Source organism: Rhinolophus sinicus, linkage group LG10 (genome assembly GCF_036562045.2).
Source record: "Rhinolophus sinicus isolate RSC01 linkage group LG10, ASM3656204v1, whole genome shotgun sequence".
Lineage (NCBI taxonomy): Eukaryota > Metazoa > Chordata > Mammalia > Chiroptera > Rhinolophidae > Rhinolophus > Rhinolophus sinicus.
This window is the reverse complement of record NC_133759.1, coordinates 17,774,393-17,792,509: the sequence shown is the minus strand read 5'-3', so window position 1 is coordinate 17,792,509 and position 18,117 is coordinate 17,774,393. Positions and strand designations below refer to the sequence as shown.

Sequence of the window (18,117 nt, the reverse complement as noted above, 5' to 3'; positions counted from 1 at the left end):
CATCGATCTCGGGTCTAAGGTCCGGTCGGGTCGGAGTTCCCGCCGCGCTTTCTCGCTAGCGACTCACCACCCCACCCTCTGCCTCGGTCGCAGCTCAGAGACCTCATTCCTGGAGGCCTTGGTATCCCTAAGGGCCCCTCACGCCGCGGCGGCCGTCAGGTGGAAGGAGACAGGTCAGCAGCGGCTGCCCGCCCAAGGGAGGCGGAGCCTGACGGAGGCCGGGGCTCCGCAGGGGGGCAGCAGGCGGCCGGGACCCCGCACCCCCTCCTCCGCGCAGCCCGCCCGGCGACCCTGGGCGCTAATCGGCACTGCCTCGGTCTCATCTGTCCCGGGCAACAGGTGAGGAGGCTGCCCGTCCGCGGCTCCTCTGCGGGACCGTCCCACCCCCGCGCGCCTCGCGCCCGCCCCTCTCCACGCCCCCTCCCCTCCTCCCGGCCTCCCCCGCCTGCCTCGGCCGTCCGGCGGCCTCCCCTCTCCCGGTCTCCTCCTCCTCTTCGGCCCTAGGGCCGCCCTAGAGCCCGCGCTCGGAAAAGCGGGGGCTGCCGTGCACCACAGGACACGCGCCGCGACAGGTCCGGCCCAGGGAGGCGCCCCGTGCGCGCCTCCCTCCCTGCTCCAGCCTCGCTCCCCTCCCCCTCACCAGGGTCCCCGGGGCTCAGGGCCGCGCGTCCACCCCGGGACGCGCTGGAGGTCCCCGAGGAGGTGCCAGCCTGGCCGAGGCGCGACGATGGAGGAGCCGCAGCGCGCCCACCCGCGGACCGTCACCACCACCACCAGCTCCTTCGCAGAGAACTTCTCCACCAGTAGCAGCAGCTTCGCCTACGACCGGGAGTTCCTCCGCACCGTGCCCGGACTGCTCATCGTGGCGGAGATCGTGAGTGCCTACCCGGCAGGGCGCGGGGAGGCGGGGGCGCGGAGGGACCCCCGCGCGTGCTCTTGGGCTCGGAGCCAACTCACATCCGCTGACGTGCTTCAAAGGAACCCTATTTGCTCAGCCTCTCCCTTCTTCCCAAAGTGCCAAACTCAGAGCACCTCTCTGAATGAGGTCCAAACACGTTGGGATCTCTGGGGTAAGAGGTCTTGAAACCTGGGGATGTCTGTTAGGGGAGAAACCCAACTTGCTGGGGGCCCTGTCCGTGGTCGCCGCGTATCCTAGGAGCAGGATGCTTGGTGGGCATGGCGTTTGTGTTAATGAGTGTCATGAACACCTGGTGCCACCCTTACCTAATCTCCACGTGAATGGCCTGCTCCCTAAAGCAAAGCTTTCCAAAGATCAAAAGACAAGAGAGGATTTGTTCCTTTTCGTAATTATCTTCCTGGTGAATCAGGAAACATGTACCGAATAAAATCTAAGGGTCTCCACCTCTGAGGTTCAAATGGACTCCTGCCTGGTGGTGTGGCACGTCCTGGTTTAGGCTCAGAATATGCCTGGGGAGGAAGCCAGGCAGGTGCTTTCTCCTCTTCACAGGAGGACAGGGAAGCTGAGAGGTCAAGTGATTTCCAGAGAATCCCCAGCCAGTCCTTCATGTCTGAGAAAGTGGTGGCCACTGTTTTACTGAGTCTTCATCATGTACCAGGGGCTCATCAAGCCCTTTCAATGCCTTTGTGCCCTCATGTAATCCACACAACAACCCTACCGTGTGAAGGTGAGTTTAATTATTATCCCACTTTACATGTGAAGAAACTGAGGGATAGAGAGAAGAAGTAAGTCACAGCTGGAGGTGGTGGAGCTGGGATTCAAACCCAGGCCTGACTGTCTCTGCAGGCCTGCTCTTAACTGCTAATGGCATCACTTCTAACTGACTTAACTGGTGCCTCTTCCACCATATCTCATATGCTTTTCCTTTAAACATTTGTGAAAAGGAAATCAGGCACATAGCCGGGTAGAGAATGGAGATGGTGCAAAGGTGACTGAAGACTCTGAGAAATCTTGAGTGAAACCTGTGCACATGAAGTAGCTTACTTGCTCCTCCGGAGTCTCAGACCCCACCCCAGACCTACGGATTCATCCCAGGTAGTTCCAGTGCAGGTGAAGTTTGACAAATGTTGGCTTCGCACCTCCCCCAGCCGGTTCCCTCTGCTGGTATTGAGGACTTCAGAAGACCCCATAAAAAGCTGAGAGATAAGAATCACCTTGCAGGGCCTGGCTTATAGGAATTCAACAAATATTTGCAGTGTGAATGAAGGAGTTGCCAGGCTCCCCTGCCCCATCAGCAAACAGAAGCTGAAATGACACAGATGGAGCTTCTACCCTGCGGTAGATTTCAACCAGGGATAAAGGAAAAGGCCTCTAGTTTTCTGATTTATGATCCATATGTTCCGTGTTCCACGCTTTTTCAGAAAATAGAAAAGTGAAGGAAAAATGTAAACGGCCCACAATCCCATCACTAGAAATAACCACTGTTGATATATTGGCATGTATCCTTTTAGATTTAAATTTTTTGAAAAACATGGGGGAAAATGTCAGAAAAATTACCCTTATTACTCCTATAACTGAGTTTTTATTTTTGACAGAGCTATGTATGCACATGTTTATAGAGTCCTATAGGCAGAAATATAAGTCCCTCACCACCTCCATACCTAGAAGTACCTACATTCAAGTCTCTTAGAGCTCTAAATAATGTGCTGCTAATGCTGTTTCTTGATAATTTTTTTTTTCCCAATTGTAGGTGCTATCCATTAGCTTCCTTCCTACTCTGAAAGATGAGGCTTGGGCTGTCTTGGACCACCTCTTCCCCACCCCCATTATAGCCTTCCTGCCTCCCACTATATTTTTGAGTAGATCAGTATCAAGTGTTGACCTTAGGACATTGAGCCACTGAGTAGTCTATGAGCTCTTTTCCTTTCCTGCCTAATTTCATGTTTTCCCTGGAGTTAGGAATTCTCTCTTTTTCCATATTTTAGTTCTCCAGATATTTAGTCACTAGTTTTACCTTAATTGTCTAAATCTGTCAGGAAAACTGAGAGACATCAGGTATTCTATTAAGGTCATCCTCATGACCCACCGTCTGTGGGATCCTCTTACCTGCTTCTACCTGGCCTGCTTTCACTTGGGCACCTCTGATGGCCCAGGGTCCTGCACCATCACTCTGGAGATTCTCTGCCTCCCTCTCCTCGGTGGGATCCCCTGCTTACCAGTGTCCTCCCTGTCTTGCCTTCCTCTGGGAGAACACACAGCCTCTAATAGTCTAGGAAGAAAGGATGCGTGTGTAAATTGAGATTTGCATCTTTCAAAATGTCTTGATTCAACTACTACACATAATTAACAGTTTGGGTAAAGAATGTTAGATTAGAAATTGTTTTTCTTCCGAATTTTTAAAGTATTCCTCTATTGTCTTAGAGTTATTCTGACTGTTTTTAAAAAATATATGTTGCAATTCTTCTTTTTAATTTTTAAATTTTTAACTTCTTTTTAGGAGTTTATTTGAGCCAAAACTGATGACAGTTATCAGGAAGCAACATACCAAATGCCATATTTATTCCATTTCTTGAACCTTTTTCTTCTGGAAGCCTATCAAATCATCTTTTTTCTGTAATATCACAGTGATGTGCCTTCATATGAGTCCATTTGCTTCCATTATACTGGGGACTTGGTATGTTCTCTCGATCAGGAAACTTACCTGTTTTCAAGGTGATTTTAAAATTTTTTATTTTTGTCTTTGCATTTTTCTCAATTTTTTTCTGAAACTCCTTTTATACTTTTTCTTTTTCTATGCATGTATTTTCTTATAATTTTTTTCTTGGATTTGTAACCTGTTGTGTTCACTTACCATACCATGAGCATTTTTTCAGGGTCTGGGATCTCTCGCTTTGTTATAGTTTTCTGTCACAAAGAAGTACTGTTTTGATTTCCTCAGTTTTCTATTTTAAAACTAGCATGTTCCTAGGTTTTACTAGCCTGTGCTGTAGCAATCTTACTTGTTTGTCCCTCTTTCCCCATTTGTCCAGTGATTTTTATAAGGCAAAGTGCCTTAAAGTAGAATTGTGGCAAAGGGTGCACAAATTTAAGTGTTTTGTTACATATTCAGAAATTATCTTTTCCCACAGTTGTACTGGTTTAAACTGTCATCAGTAGTGTGAGCCTATTAAACTAAAAAAAACAAAAAAAAAACAAAAAAAAAAAATCTTTTAAATTAGAAGAACTCTTAAAATTAAAAATGTTAAGGTTCACCTTAAATGATGTACTATGTTTTATTGATTCTAAGATACTTTTTTGTTCATATTTTAATATCTGAATCAGGATGCAGCTTACAACGGTTGTTTTCTTGGATGTAATGGAATATGGTACCACTGATTCTTATCTGGGGGTGGAGGGAAAGGCAAGTTTCAAACTATTGCTGTCCCAGCCCTGAGATTAAGTTAGACCCACCCCCAGAAGAATGTTACTTTTCTGCCTTGAAAAAAAGAAAATACTGAGACAGATTTACTAAGAACCTGACTTCCTGCTTGAACCTAGGGGAAATGAAATAATAGAGAACAGAACACAATTGTTTCCCCAAATTTGTTGTCAAAATCCTTTGTGCTGGCTTTCTCACCGGGGCGAGCGGTAGTAGGTCACCTACTAAAAACACTCTCGGCCTTGCCAATGTAATATCGTGTTGAAACCAAATTGTAGTCGTTTCCTTCCTTTTAAAGTTTTATAACAAGCTAGAAGCACTCCAGTACTTGACCTGTGACTTGTAGGGTGCTATGATCTCATAACCAGCATGAGTACTTGAAGAATAAAAAAACGATATATCCAAAGCTGCGTTAACTGCACCCTTCCTGTTAACTGTTATTGGTGATTTGGAAATGAATTACAGCATCCCTGTGATAATGCTAGATCACCTTTCATCTACTTACTGTCATGAGCAAACTTAGCTGGGGAAGGACGAACAGGGTTTACCGAGAACTGGAATCTAAATATTCTATTTGTTGAGTTCTTTTTTAGAAAGGGTGAACATAGTTTCCATTTCACAAAAACAATATCTAGCCTTTGTAGAAAAATTAGAAAAATGCGGGTAAGAAAAAGAATGTAATTCTAGCCCCCACAGCGGTTGCTAACAGGCGTGTTACAACTCCATGTCTGGGAGTGGGTAGGATTTTTTTTTTTTTTCAATTCGTTGTTGTAATGCCTGGAGTTTCTCCTGGTGTTTCGTGCCGGAGGGGCCAGGGATGCTAAATGTCTTGAAGTGCATGGGACAGTCCCCAACAATGAAGAATGGCGTCATCAGTTGCCAGCAGCACTGTTGTTAAGAAACTCTGAAGCACCATTTACCCGTTGGAATAAACCATTCCAGAATGTCCCAAGTGGTTATATGTTCTTTGTCTGTAATTTTTTAAAATGCAGTCACTTGCAAACTACTTTTTGCTTACACCTTTTTTTTTTTTCCACTGCTATGGCCATTTCTGCTGGATATCTTCCTTTTGTTCCTGAGATCTGCTGTCCACCCTCTGTCACCCATGCATACACTGTCTCAGGGGCTTCCCTCTGATGTCCCACTGGATTCATTCAAAAGTGACACCCACAGGAGGCTATAGGGTGAGAGGAGAGCAGGGTCTGGGTATTCATTCCCCAGGATTCCTCCCTGGTGGGCATCAGCAGAGTGCATGTGTCATCCATGGAAGGTGGGCTATCTGGCAGCCCTCTCCACACAGCTATTTCCTCTGGCTCTGATAACTGTACACTCCCACGTGCTTACTATTGCCAGGTACTGCGCTATCACTTGGGTCTTCCAACACCCTGTTTTATAAATAACACCTTTATTAAACTCCACTCAGGTCACCGAGTCTGAATGTGCCTTGTTTCCTGCTGAGACCTGATAAATTACCTTTCTTCGTCAATGATTAATTTCTTATAACATTCTTAATAGCCACATAGTATTCCATAAACATCCAGCCTCCTACTGTTCATGTTTCTTTCTTTCCTTTAACTATGTTGTAACAAACATCCTTGAAACTAAATCTTTCTGGATGTTCTTTAATGTTTTCTAAGGATGAGTACTTAGAATTGAATAGAAGGTATATGAATATTCTTAAAAGTCAAGTTTGAGGTGTATTGAGGTATACAGTAAAATTCACCCCATTTAGGATAGAGTTTGGGCATATGCATTTTTTAAAGCAGCTTTATTGAGATATTCATATTATAAAATTGATCTTTTTGAAGTGTACAATGCAGTGATTTTTAGGATATTCACAGCGCTATACAACTATCCCCGCTATCTAAGTTCAGAACATTTTTGTCCCCTCAAAGAGAAACCCTATACCCCTTAGCAGCCCCTCCCCATTCTTCCCTTCCCTCGGCAGTTGGTAACCACTACTTGGCTTTCTGTCTCTATCGACTTATCAATTCTGGACATTTCACGTAAATAGAATCCTACCACATGTGACCCTTTCTGTCTTCTTTCACTTAGCATGATGTTTTCAAGGGTCATCCTTGCTATACCGTGTATCAGTACTCTTTTCCTTTTACTGGCAAATAATACTCCATTGCAATATATATCTATATATATCTATATCTGTCTATATCTATATCGATCGATCAATATAGATATAGATATATTTGATGGACATTTGGGTTGTTTCCACATTTTGACTATTATGAGTAATGCTGCTGTGAACCTTCACATACAAATTGATGTGGACATATGTTTTTAATTCTCTTGGACATTTACCTAGGAATGGAATGGCTGGGTCATATGGTAACTCCTTGTTTAATATTTTGAGACACTACTAGCCTGTTTCCGAAGTGCTTATCCTACTTTGCAATCTCATCAGCCATATGAGGGTTCCAGTTTTTCTATATCCTCACTAAGATTTGTTATTGTCTGTCTTTCTGATCCTGGTTATCCTACAGGGTGTGAAGGGGTATCTCATTTTGGTTTGGTTTGTATTTCTGTCACGATTAGCAATTCTTCATGTGCTTGTTGGTCATTTGTGTATCTTCTTTGGAGAAATGTCTATTCAAATCTTTTGCCATTGTAAAGTTACATTAATTTCTTTTATTGTTGAGTTGTAAGCGTTCTCTATATATTCTGAATACAAGTCCTTTATCAGACAGATGATTTGTAAATATTTTTCTTCCATTCTGTGCGTTGTCTTTTCATTTTATATAATGGTATCCTTTGAAGTGCAAAGGTTCTTAATTTGATAAAGTCCAATTTAATGTATTTTTTTCTTTTTTTGCTTGTGCTTTTGATATCTAAGAAGACTTTGCCTAATCCAAGGTCACAATATTTACTCATATATTTTCTCTAAAAGTTGTATAGTTTTATGTCTTACATTTAGGTCTATGATTCATTTTGAGTTAATTTTTGTATGTAGTGTAAGGTAGGGGTCTAAATTCATTCTTTTCCATATAGATATCTAATTGTCCCAGCACCATTTGTTGAAAAGACTATTTTTCTTCCATCGAATTGTATTGGCACCCTTTTCGAAAATCAAATAACCAGAAATATAAGGATTTATTTCTGGGTTCCCAGTTCTATTCCATTGGCCTGTATATCTGTCCTTACGCCAATACCAAACTGTATTGATTACTGTAACTTTGTAGAAAGTTTTGAAATCAGAAGTGTGAGTCCACCAAATTTGTTCCTCTTTTTTCAGAATTATTTTGGCTATTCTAAGTCCCTATGAGTTTGAGTCCATATGAATTTTAGTATCAGTTTGTCAACTTTTGGAAAAGAATGGCAGCTGGGATTGTATTGAATCTGTAGATCAATTTGGGAAGCACTGCCATCTTAACAAAATTAAGTTTTTTAATTTATAAACATGGGATGGCTTTCGATCTATGTAGGTTCTCTCTAATTTCATTCAACAGTGTTTCATAGTTTTCAGCATACATGTCTTACATTTCTTTTGTAAATTTTATTCCTAAGTATTTTATTCTTTTTGATGCCATTGTAAGTGGAATTATTTCCTTAATTTCACTTTTGGATTGTTCATTGTTAGATCATAGAAATCTAATGAGTTCTGTATCTTTGACCTTGTATCCTAAAACTTTGCTGACCTCATTTATTAGTTCTTATGGGTGTGTGTACGTGCGCCCGTGCACTTTGGCATATGTGTTTTGAAGACTTCTCGTGCCAACGTGTACAGAAAGGTTTATACAAATTTGCCTTCCCTTTACTGGTGTTTCAGTGTGTAACAAGGTTTGTTTCTACAAATACACAAGCTTTCTTTTAATATTTGCCAATTTTATCGTGGGAGACATTCAAAGTCATAAAAAACCTGTTTGGCATAGGTACACACTAGTAAGAAAGAACATCAGCTAATATTCAGGGGAGCCCTGGACATGTGAAAAAGAGCAAATTGTTTTTATTTGTCATTCTGCGATTATTAAAGTTGAATATTTTAAGTATGCTTATTGGCCATTTATTTCTTATTTTGGTAACTACCTGTTTTTTCCTCTACCCATTTGAAAAAATGGGGCTCTTTCTTTCTTTAAAAAATATTTTAGAGGTATAAACGGAGAGAAAACTTTAATGAAGTTTACCTCCCGGGAGGGAAATAATATTGGTTTGGGGAATGTGTTTGAATAGGGATGTTTGTATTTTAACTCTTTCTATTTTTATATGGTTTAAGTGTTTTTCTAATGAGAATCATTTATGCATTCATGTAATTAAAGAAGCTTACAGCAAATCAATGTGTTCATTCTAAAAATAAATTTCAAATAGAGTGAAAACTGTCTCTGTTAACCTACCTCCTTCACTCCATCCCACCTTCCCTGATGTACTTAACCTTTCACATTTCTCCCAGCCTTTTCTTCTGTACATGTGCAAATACACACATAGCATAAGACATACACATACATGAAGGAGCATTATATATATATTCTGCAACTTTTTTCATTCAATAATATCTTGATTTTTTTGTTGATTCCTATGTTTACCATATATGATAGGTATTAATTTTCTCATCTGTCACTTGTTATTAGCATCATTCATGACATTTTTCATCAAAATAAGTTTCTAATTTGCATAAAATCTAAACTGTTAGCCTTCTGGGGTTTACTTTGCTAAAGCATGGCTTCAAACCTCAGGATTATACAAATATTTGAAAATATAGGAGAAATTTTTTAGTGTTAAGAATATTTACCATCATAAATTATTTTTTTGTGTTTAAGAATATAATTTCACTTTTTTCCCCAAATGGATATCTAGTTATCTCACCATTAATCATGTCATATTCACTTATATGTATAACTATTTCTTGACCCTCTTCTGTTCTATTCCTGAGTTAATTCCAGATCCTTTTAATTATTATAGCTTTATCATGCATTTAAAAATCCAATAGGGTAAGTCATACAAATTTTTCTTTATTTGCTATTCTTGTATACTACACTAACATAGGTGACTTTCGGAATCAATGCTCCTTAAACCCCTTTACATCTTTGACATTGCATTAAGTTTATGCAATTTGAGGAGATGTCCTTATGATACTGAATTTTATCACCTAGGAATATTGAATCTCTGTATTTAGGTAATTTTATGCTCTTGAAGTCTTAAGTTTTTCCAGATGATTCTTATGTAAAATATCAATTTTAGAATATTTTCATCATCCCAAAAAGAAACTCCATACCCATTAGCAATCATTCTTAATTTCTTAACAACCTCTCCCCTCTAGCCCTTGGCAACCACTAACCTACATTCTCTCAAAAATTTGCCTATTTGGGACATTTCATATAAATGGATCCTACAATATGTGGCCTTTTGTGACTAGCTGCTTTTACTTAGCATAATGTTTTCAAGGTTCATCCATGTTGTAGCATTTATCAGTACTTTTTAATTGTCAAATAATTACTTGGCAATAAAATAATAATAAATGTGGCTATACCACATTTTATCTATCCACTCATGAGTTTATGGACATTTGGGTTGATTCCACCTTTTACCTATTGTTAGTAATGTCACTAAGAACATTCATGTACAGGTTTTTTGTGTGGACATAAATTTTCATTTATCTTGGATGCATTCATAGGAGTGGAATTGCTGGATCATGTAATAACTGTGGGTTTAACCACTGGAGAAATTGCCGCACTGTTTTCCAGAGTGCATGTACCTTTTTACAATCCCTGGACTACTTTTTTGAAAAATGGTTTTGTGGACGGAAAAGGAGCCACATGTTAAACCTGGCAAGCTCAGGAGACTGAAAATAATCACCTAGGATGGCGTGAACATAAAAAATTATAACTAAGGTGGGCCATGGCTGGAAGTCACATCTTTGGCCTGTAGCTTCCTTGACAAAGGTCAATCTTTACCTTAAGTGAGCCTATCTGTTGTCTTTTTACATGTAAGATAATATACCCTTGGAATGTCAGAGTAATCCCTTTTTCCAGACCCCCCAGGGGGCAGAACGCACCACACCAGAGCAGGAAACTACAAAATCCCTCATTGTTATCTTGTTCCCCAAATACCATCTCTATGTGCTGTAAAATGCTATTGATTATCTTGTATCCACCAATGGGAAAGAAGTGTGTGTCTCTCTATTTTGCTTTTTATCCAATCCCAGAGATTTCCCTGCTTTGCTTCCTTCCACCCCCATAATCTACAACCAATGGATTTCATGTAACCCTCCTCCTTTCATTCTAATGTATAAATAAGATGCAAAACGGCCATTTTCCGGAGCATTTTCTCAATCCCTTGAGACTGCTTCCCGGTAGTTGTCATCCGCTTGGCTCAAATAAATTCTTACAAGCTTTCTCTTAGGCTGGATGTTATTTCGTCGACAGTTTTTTAGGAATCATTTCTTGACAATTGTCCTAAGCTTCCCACCCATATTACCAAACAACTATTTAGACTTCATTACACATTTAAATTTTTTCATTCTATTATTTTTTGTGTGTCATTTAATTTTTTTATTTTTCAGTTTCAAGGTACCTCCTGGAGTAATTATTTTAGAAAGGTTTTGAAGGTAGTAAACTTTTTGAATCCTTGCACATCTAGAAACATCTTTCTTTTAACCATACTTGAGTAATAAAAAAAAATTGTGAATTTTAAAATTTATTTTCATTAATTCTTTGAAGATATTGCTTCATTGTCTTCTAGCATCCAGTGTTGTTTAATAAGAGACTAGTTGGTAGGTAGACCCTAGGCAGGCCTGGTACATTTGGGATTGTGCATTACGTTCACTGTGACCTTGCATGAGTGATGCCTTGTGTGTTATATTATCCATGAGAATGTGACAAAAAAATTGTAGGTGGAATGTTGTTGTTATATTGGAGTGAAAAGGGTTGTGAAAGGCAATTTTGCAACCACATCAGGTAATTCTACTGGAGTTTCCGGTTGATGTGATTAAGAGTAAAAGAAGATTATTGAGCCCTCACTTGGAGTTTCTGATTCCTGATGGGATCTCTTCCTGAGTAGGCAGAATGTCCTCATCTCTGCATGGGAGTAATCTAGAAGACCTAAAGCTCCTGTCTCAGGATTGCTGTAGCCTGATGTCCCCTGGTGTTCCCTGATGAGAATATGTCCTTTGCATTGATTGTAGTAAACTGTAACCTTTGTAATATTTAAGTCCTTATTTATTTGTAATATTTAAGTCCTTTGTAATATTAAAGGCTTGTTTTCACTAGGCTTCAAACCCACTCCTCTATGGGAATTAGGTTCTCCTTTCCTGTTAAGTAATCAAAGGTTTTGGTGGTGTTTTTGTTTTTTATCTCTCTACAAGCTTTTGGAATTTTCTCCGTATCTTTAAAGATCTATAGAGATCATATACTTTATCACTATGTGTCTAGAAAGGCATTCTTTATTCATCCTCATGAACACTTGTTGGGCCTTATATGACTATATTCAAATCTATCTTCAGTGCAGGGAATTTTCTAATATTTCCTATATCTGTTTTCTGTTTTCTCCTTAAAAAAAAAAAAATCTTTATTCAACCCAGAAGTTCCAGGCGAGATTAAATTGTCTTCAATATCTCCTAACTTTTCTTTCATACTTTCCTACTATTTGTTCTTTTGCAGAATTCTAGGGAAATAACACTTCCAGCCCAAATTCAGGTTTTTGGTTGAGTATGTTCTGCTCTTCAGCCGTACTGTTGAATATTTTTGATAATTTTAACCCCTAAAAGTTGTCATTATTTTTACTTTGTAGTCTGATTGCTTTTTTAATTGAATCATTTTAAGTATATTTAAGCTTTTCCTTTTTTACAGGGAGACTGTTTCTGTTTGTTGAACCTGTTTCTTCTCATGGCTGTTTTTCTCAACCATTTGGTGATTCGTGATTGTTCATTTGTAATTCTAGATGAGATGACTGGAGAGTGTTTGCTCAACCTACCTGAGAATCCCTGAGCCCCTGGCAATGAATGCAAGTTTTTAATCACATGACCTGCATCTAGTGTTTTTTTTCAGAGGAAAGGAAATACGTGTGTGTGTGTGTGTGTGTGTGTGTGTGTGTGTGTGTTTTGGAGAGGGGAGACTTTGCGAGTACTGTAGCTGCATGGACTTTCCCATACCTCGTTGAACCATCTAGCAGCCTTAAAGCTTTATTTGGGGGCTATTTCCAAAAGTAACTGCTGGAGGGGATGGGGAGAAAATGATTTGACAGCTTCTAAGGATTTAAATTTATTCCTTAGCAGATTACCTTTGGCTCATTGCTTCTCTAACTTCTGTTGTTACCTCTAATCTGTGGCGTTTTCTTAGGGTCTGCTTGGAATCTCACTTTTTTGATAGGTCTTCTATTTTCCTGAAGACTGGAAATCCCATTAGTTTCTTCCTACATGCCGCCCAGGAATCCCTCACTACTCCAGGGTGCTCTTTTAGATTCTCAGCACTACTGTGCATTTTTAATTTATTTTGGGTTTTGGGTAGTGTTTTAGTTTTGTTTTTTGTTTTGTTTTGTTTTTTAGTTTTTCTGTTTTTCCTTTTGTCATTTCAGTGAGATTTTGTGAGGAGGTGAACATACAGTCTAGTCAGCTACCTTGAAAGAGATGTTTAGCTGTTTCATTATTCACTTACCAGTATTTTTAATGTATATAAGGGATATTGACTTTCTGTGTTGCAAATATTCTTCCAGCCTATTATGCCTTACTTTCACTTAAACATCTAAACTTTATGTTCAAATCTATCAGTCATATTTTTCCCTACATTTGGTGTCATGCTTAGAAAGTACTACCTCATTAGCAAAACTAAATATAATTAATTATACATTAATATTTAACCTGTATTTTTAAATACTTTTTAATATTTAACCTTAATATTGAAATTTGTTGTAGTATAGGGTATAAAATTGGGGTCTAACTTTGTGTCCGAATACCTACTCAGTTGTCCCAACATAATATATTGATAAATTTATTCTTCATTCACCAATCTGGATTGCTTCCTTTTTTTACTTAATTCTTGTATCTACTTGGGTTCAACTCTGTACTTTCTAGTCTATTCCAGTCTTTGCTCCCATGTTTTAACATCTGTAGTTCTAGGATACATTTTAATATCTGATAGGGTAAACCACCCCGCCATGAATTTTAGAACTTTGTTAAAGTCATATACTTTTGTGTCCCCTCTCCTCTGTCAAATTATATTGACTTTTGATTGGATTAATATATAACACATAGATTAATTTTTGGAATAGGGGTTTACACTACTTTAGTTCCTAAGAAGAAAACTCCTCAACGGTTCATATGTATTGAATAGTTATTGTGCACCGGAACTGGTGTCTGTCATCTCTTAATAGAATATAGTGGTATTGCACCTTTCTATTTTTATTTAAACAAATGATCAATGATAGGATGTAAGACAAAAAAATATATACTTAGGAAGATACTGAAGGTTAGTTTTAAAAAAACTCAGATTTTCAGATTTGAGCTGAAATTCAAGAGGCTTTTATTTCTTGTAGGCCTTTGGTCCTTTATTCATCTCACAGACTTAAATCTAAAATTTAACAGGTCCAAATACAGTTTTTTTCTCTTTCTCCCCCCCCCCCCCCAAGATTAATGACTAGAGCTATTCCCAGGAAGATGGCAGTAGTTTTCCTTAGATGAGTATGTTACCATTAATTTTCATTTAAAACTAAATTAATTTTCACATTTATTATCTCACAGGTTTTGGGAAATCCCTTCTTTCATTTCCATTTCTAGTTATGCCAAGATTAGAGTAGACTGTTCCTAAATCGTATGAGAAAGGGTCAACCACACCCTTGTGGAATGCAAGGTGAAATAAATCCCATTTGAGTGCTTCTCCCTCTTCCATACCCACCCATGAGATTCATGGTAACCATCCCAGTAGAACCTCCCTTTTATGGGAAAGCAGGATATCCGTTGCCTTGGTCAAAGTTCAGTTCCAGATGACAACATCTACTCTAGCTAGTTGAATCAGCAAGAGGCTTATATGGCTTCCAAAAATTTTGGTAGGGTTGGAGGAACTGGCTGTAGGCTGAGTTTCCAGCAAACCTCCCAGAATCGTATCACCCAGTATGTAGTGGAAAGATTTCATCGATTTATGTTCCTGTGTAGATTTTATTCAAAGAAGGTCTAAAAAGCCATGGGGTGGGTCAGTTTTCCAGAGGTCTGAGTTTAATGGCCTGTTTTGGAAAACATGCAAAGCTCTGACCTTGCTTCTTATCTTGCCTTACCCTTTCTAAAATCTAATTATAAGAGGTGCCACTTTCTGGGGGGAAATAATTCAGAGGAGAAAGATGTCTTTATTGTTGATTGATAACCTGCCTTGTTTCCAGCAACGACTTGAGGCAGGACAGAAATCTATTTTTTTTTTTAAATCTGATTTCCTCCAACATTTTAAACTGCATTTGTAAGTTAATTATCTTTTTTTTGTTTTTCTTAATTTTCTTGGGGAATATTGGGGAACAGTGTGTTTCTCCAGGGCCCATCAGCTCCAAGTCATTGTCAGGGCGCAGCTCAGCTCCAAGTCCAGTCAACGTTTTCAATCTTTAGTTTCAGAGGGCGCAGCCCACCATCCCATGTGGGAATTGAACCGGCAACCTTGTTAAGAGCTCAAGCTCTAACCAACTGAGCCATCCAGCTGCCCCCAGAAATCTTTAAATTGAGGTTTTAAAGGATGCAACAAGAAATCTACACTAATCAAGGATTGGCAGTTATCAGAGATCACTTTAGAAAAAGAAAAACTTGATTTGAAGCACTAGACCTTGAGCAGAATTGAAGGGGCATTCTCAGATAACATCCTTTAAAGATAGAAAGCAGTTCTGTTACCTGATCCTGCACAGGGCCGTCAAGAGGAGGAAATATTGAGGACTTTTCAGCTAATCTCCCTTTAGCTTTAGGTTTACTTTAGTGAAAAAAAAGTCTGTGCTTTGAGGTTTTCGCTTTCTTCTGGATTCACAGGCCCATGAATTCCCTTAGAATTGGAGATGTTTAAGGAGATCTGTAATAGCTGTATTTAATATTCTACTAGCTTATACTTTGGAAATCATGTCTAAGATTCCTTTAACTGTGACCTGAATCTTGAGCTGTTTTCCTATTCATTCACATTTCACATCACGAGCTTGTGTTCGCATTGCCCTGGGACGCTAATGCTGGATTTTTTTAAACTTCCCTTTATGTGATAAGGTTGATTTATTGAAGGTGAAAGACCAAAGCTCAGTTAACTAGGTCACTGGTTAATACCAAGCTGGCTTAGCTACTTGCCTGTGGAAAGGTAGCTCAGATGGGATGGGTGTTCGTGTTTGCTGTCTCTTGAGATACTTGAAAAGCTTGAGCGACAGTCGTTCCATCTTCAATGTCCATTAAGAAGCCTGCTTACTTGCCCGAGTGCTGGGTTGGTTTTAGTTATTGACCAGAGATGGGGGCAGAGGCTCCTGGAGAATGCAAACAGACCTCCCACACCATTCTCCTCCCCCTCTTGTTTTGTTTTGTCTTGTCACCTCCCCTCTTGGATTACTCAACCTCCTCACCTCCAAATTTTTCACCCTCTGTTGTGCAGAGAAACTCTCTCTGGCTCCTGTTTCCAAACTTGAGTGATCTCACCCCAGTGAGGGTTCCATGCTGAACCAAGAACCAGCTCCTAGAGGGCAGACGGTGTGATAAATAGGAGCTTCCTTTCCTATAACATGATTGCTTCTATTCTGTTCACTGTGCTACTTGTGCAACAGAGTGCCATGGTATTTCTCTTATCTTTGTATCGCCTTGTGAGGATAGCTTGTGGTTTAAACCTGTATGAGCAACACCTTGATGGAGTTACTGCTCTGCTGGTAATTAGAGTATCGCCCGTGGCTAACCGTGGACTTTTCTAGAGACCTTCCACCTGCATGCCAGGGGAGAAAGATGGGCTGAGCTGAAGTTGCATCACACAGGATCTTGCTTTTTAGAAGTGAGTATAAGCTGGGGCCCTGCAGTGCCAATGCCGCTTAGGCTGTTTCCTGGTAACCTGTCTCGAGCATGGGTTCCATGAAATGAGCATTGGATGTTGCATCTGGTGCATCTTATGCCACCTCCCACTCCTTCTCCAAGGAGTGGTTTGTCTGGATGAACTTGTTTGGTGAGGCTACCAGATCCTCCATATGAAACCGAGGGATGCCTTTTTCACCTTAGATTTTCTTACACAAATGGGTGATACTTTTGTCCATCCTTGTCTCGTGAGAAATTGTTTAATCTTATGAAGGAGAAGGAAGGGAAGAAAGAAAGGGACAGTGTTCACCCTGGTAAAAACCACTGGTATCCAGGGAGGCCCGTGCAGTAGGTAGCAAGCAGGTGAGACCCCATGGTTGTCACAGCTGCTGACATGGTTTGGTCAGTCAGGTCTCCAGGGGAATAGAGCTGTTATATTTAAGGGTGATGAGAGTTTGTGGGATTGCGCTGTGTTGCTCAAACTTGCCGGACTCTAAATATGTAGTCACTGTTATCACCTAGAGTTATGTTAGTTGTCCTAGTGAAAAGTTTTTCTTTCACAGCAGCTTGTGGAACAGATGAGACTGGCCCCCAGACCAGTTTTGTTGGCCTATATAGTGTTGAAAATCAGAATTAGTTGCCAATATGTAAAAGTCAGATATTATATATAAAACAATCTAGATTTCCATGTTCTCTTGGAAAATTGCACAAATGCATATCATTGAGCCCACAAACCCTCATGACGATAATCCTTTGGAACTGAGAAAGAGCTGCCATCTCCATTTAAGAGTGTTGGTCAAGATACATGTTCGACTCTTGTGACAAAGACCAAAATTAGTGGCTTTAAACAAGGTAAATTTATTTTTCTCTCATTTGACAGTCAAAGTACTAGTTGCGCAGGGCAGATATGACAGCTCCATTGCAGAAAGAGTAGGTCTCTAAGGAGAGGTAAAACAGGTAGAAAAACAAATAAACAAAAGCCATGTGCCTTCTACATTCAGAACTACCTCATCCAATTTTACAGATAAAGTAATTGAGGCTAAAAGAGGTTGTGGGGGCCTCGTATGTTCACAACTAGGAAGTGGCAGAGGTAGGTTCAAACCAGGTCTTTCTGACTCCCAAGAATAGGCTCTTAATTCATTGCACTCAGCTGTTTCTGGAGTAAATAATTCTGGATCCCCTGTCTCTGAATGGGGAAAGATTCTGAGGCCTGATGTTTATGATGGCGGTCAGAACATGGAAGGATCCTGTGGCCCCACCATGGCAGGATTTTGTGTAGAAATATAGCAATAATCTCTGGTTTCCCTGGAACACCTCCTGGGGCTATACCTGAAAACGTTTCCCGTGGCCAGAAAAAGAACTCATTGCACATTAATGAAAGTAGGAAGAAACAGGTAGCTAGATTCTTCTCTCATAATATTTTGGTTACTTTAGCACATGGATGCTCAATGGAGGCAGTGCTACCTGCAAGGGAGCAGAAACTGGTGGGGCGGGGGGAGGAGGCAAAAAAATCTTCCTCTTTTTTTTATGTATAAAGTATGGACTTTTTTAAATGTATAAAGTCCATAAATAGATGTACAGTGTATCTGGGGTATTAAAATTGCATGAGGAGAATATGCTGTGTAATTTCCCCACGAAGTCACATATACCTTTCGTTGTCACCTCTTTTTCTCTGTTCCCCTTTGCAGCAACAAAACTTGTTAAAAGACTTGTTATTATAATATTCCCTGACTAATTCCTCTCCCCCAGTTTACTCTTGAACCCACTCTCACTAACCTACCCAACCACCTCTGATCAAGGTCCCCAGTGGTATTCGCTTTGCCCAACCCAGTGGTAAACTTT

General features: G+C 40.0%; 1 protein-coding gene across 1 annotated transcript in view; it reads left to right on the top strand.

The window, feature by feature from the left end:
- The first annotated feature begins 206 nt into the window (after nucleotides 1-206).
- The window catches only part of CMTM8 (CKLF like MARVEL transmembrane domain containing 8), a 72,232-nt gene continuing 54,321 nt past the window's right edge, over nucleotides 207-18,117 (top strand). The window contains exons 1-2 of the mRNA XM_019727742.2: nucleotides 207-339; nucleotides 644-874. Of these exons, the coding sequence (XP_019583301.1) occupies nucleotides 728-874 (147 nt within the window). The 5' untranslated portion in view covers nucleotides 207-339; nucleotides 644-727. The remainder of the gene's footprint in view (nucleotides 340-643; nucleotides 875-18,117) is intronic.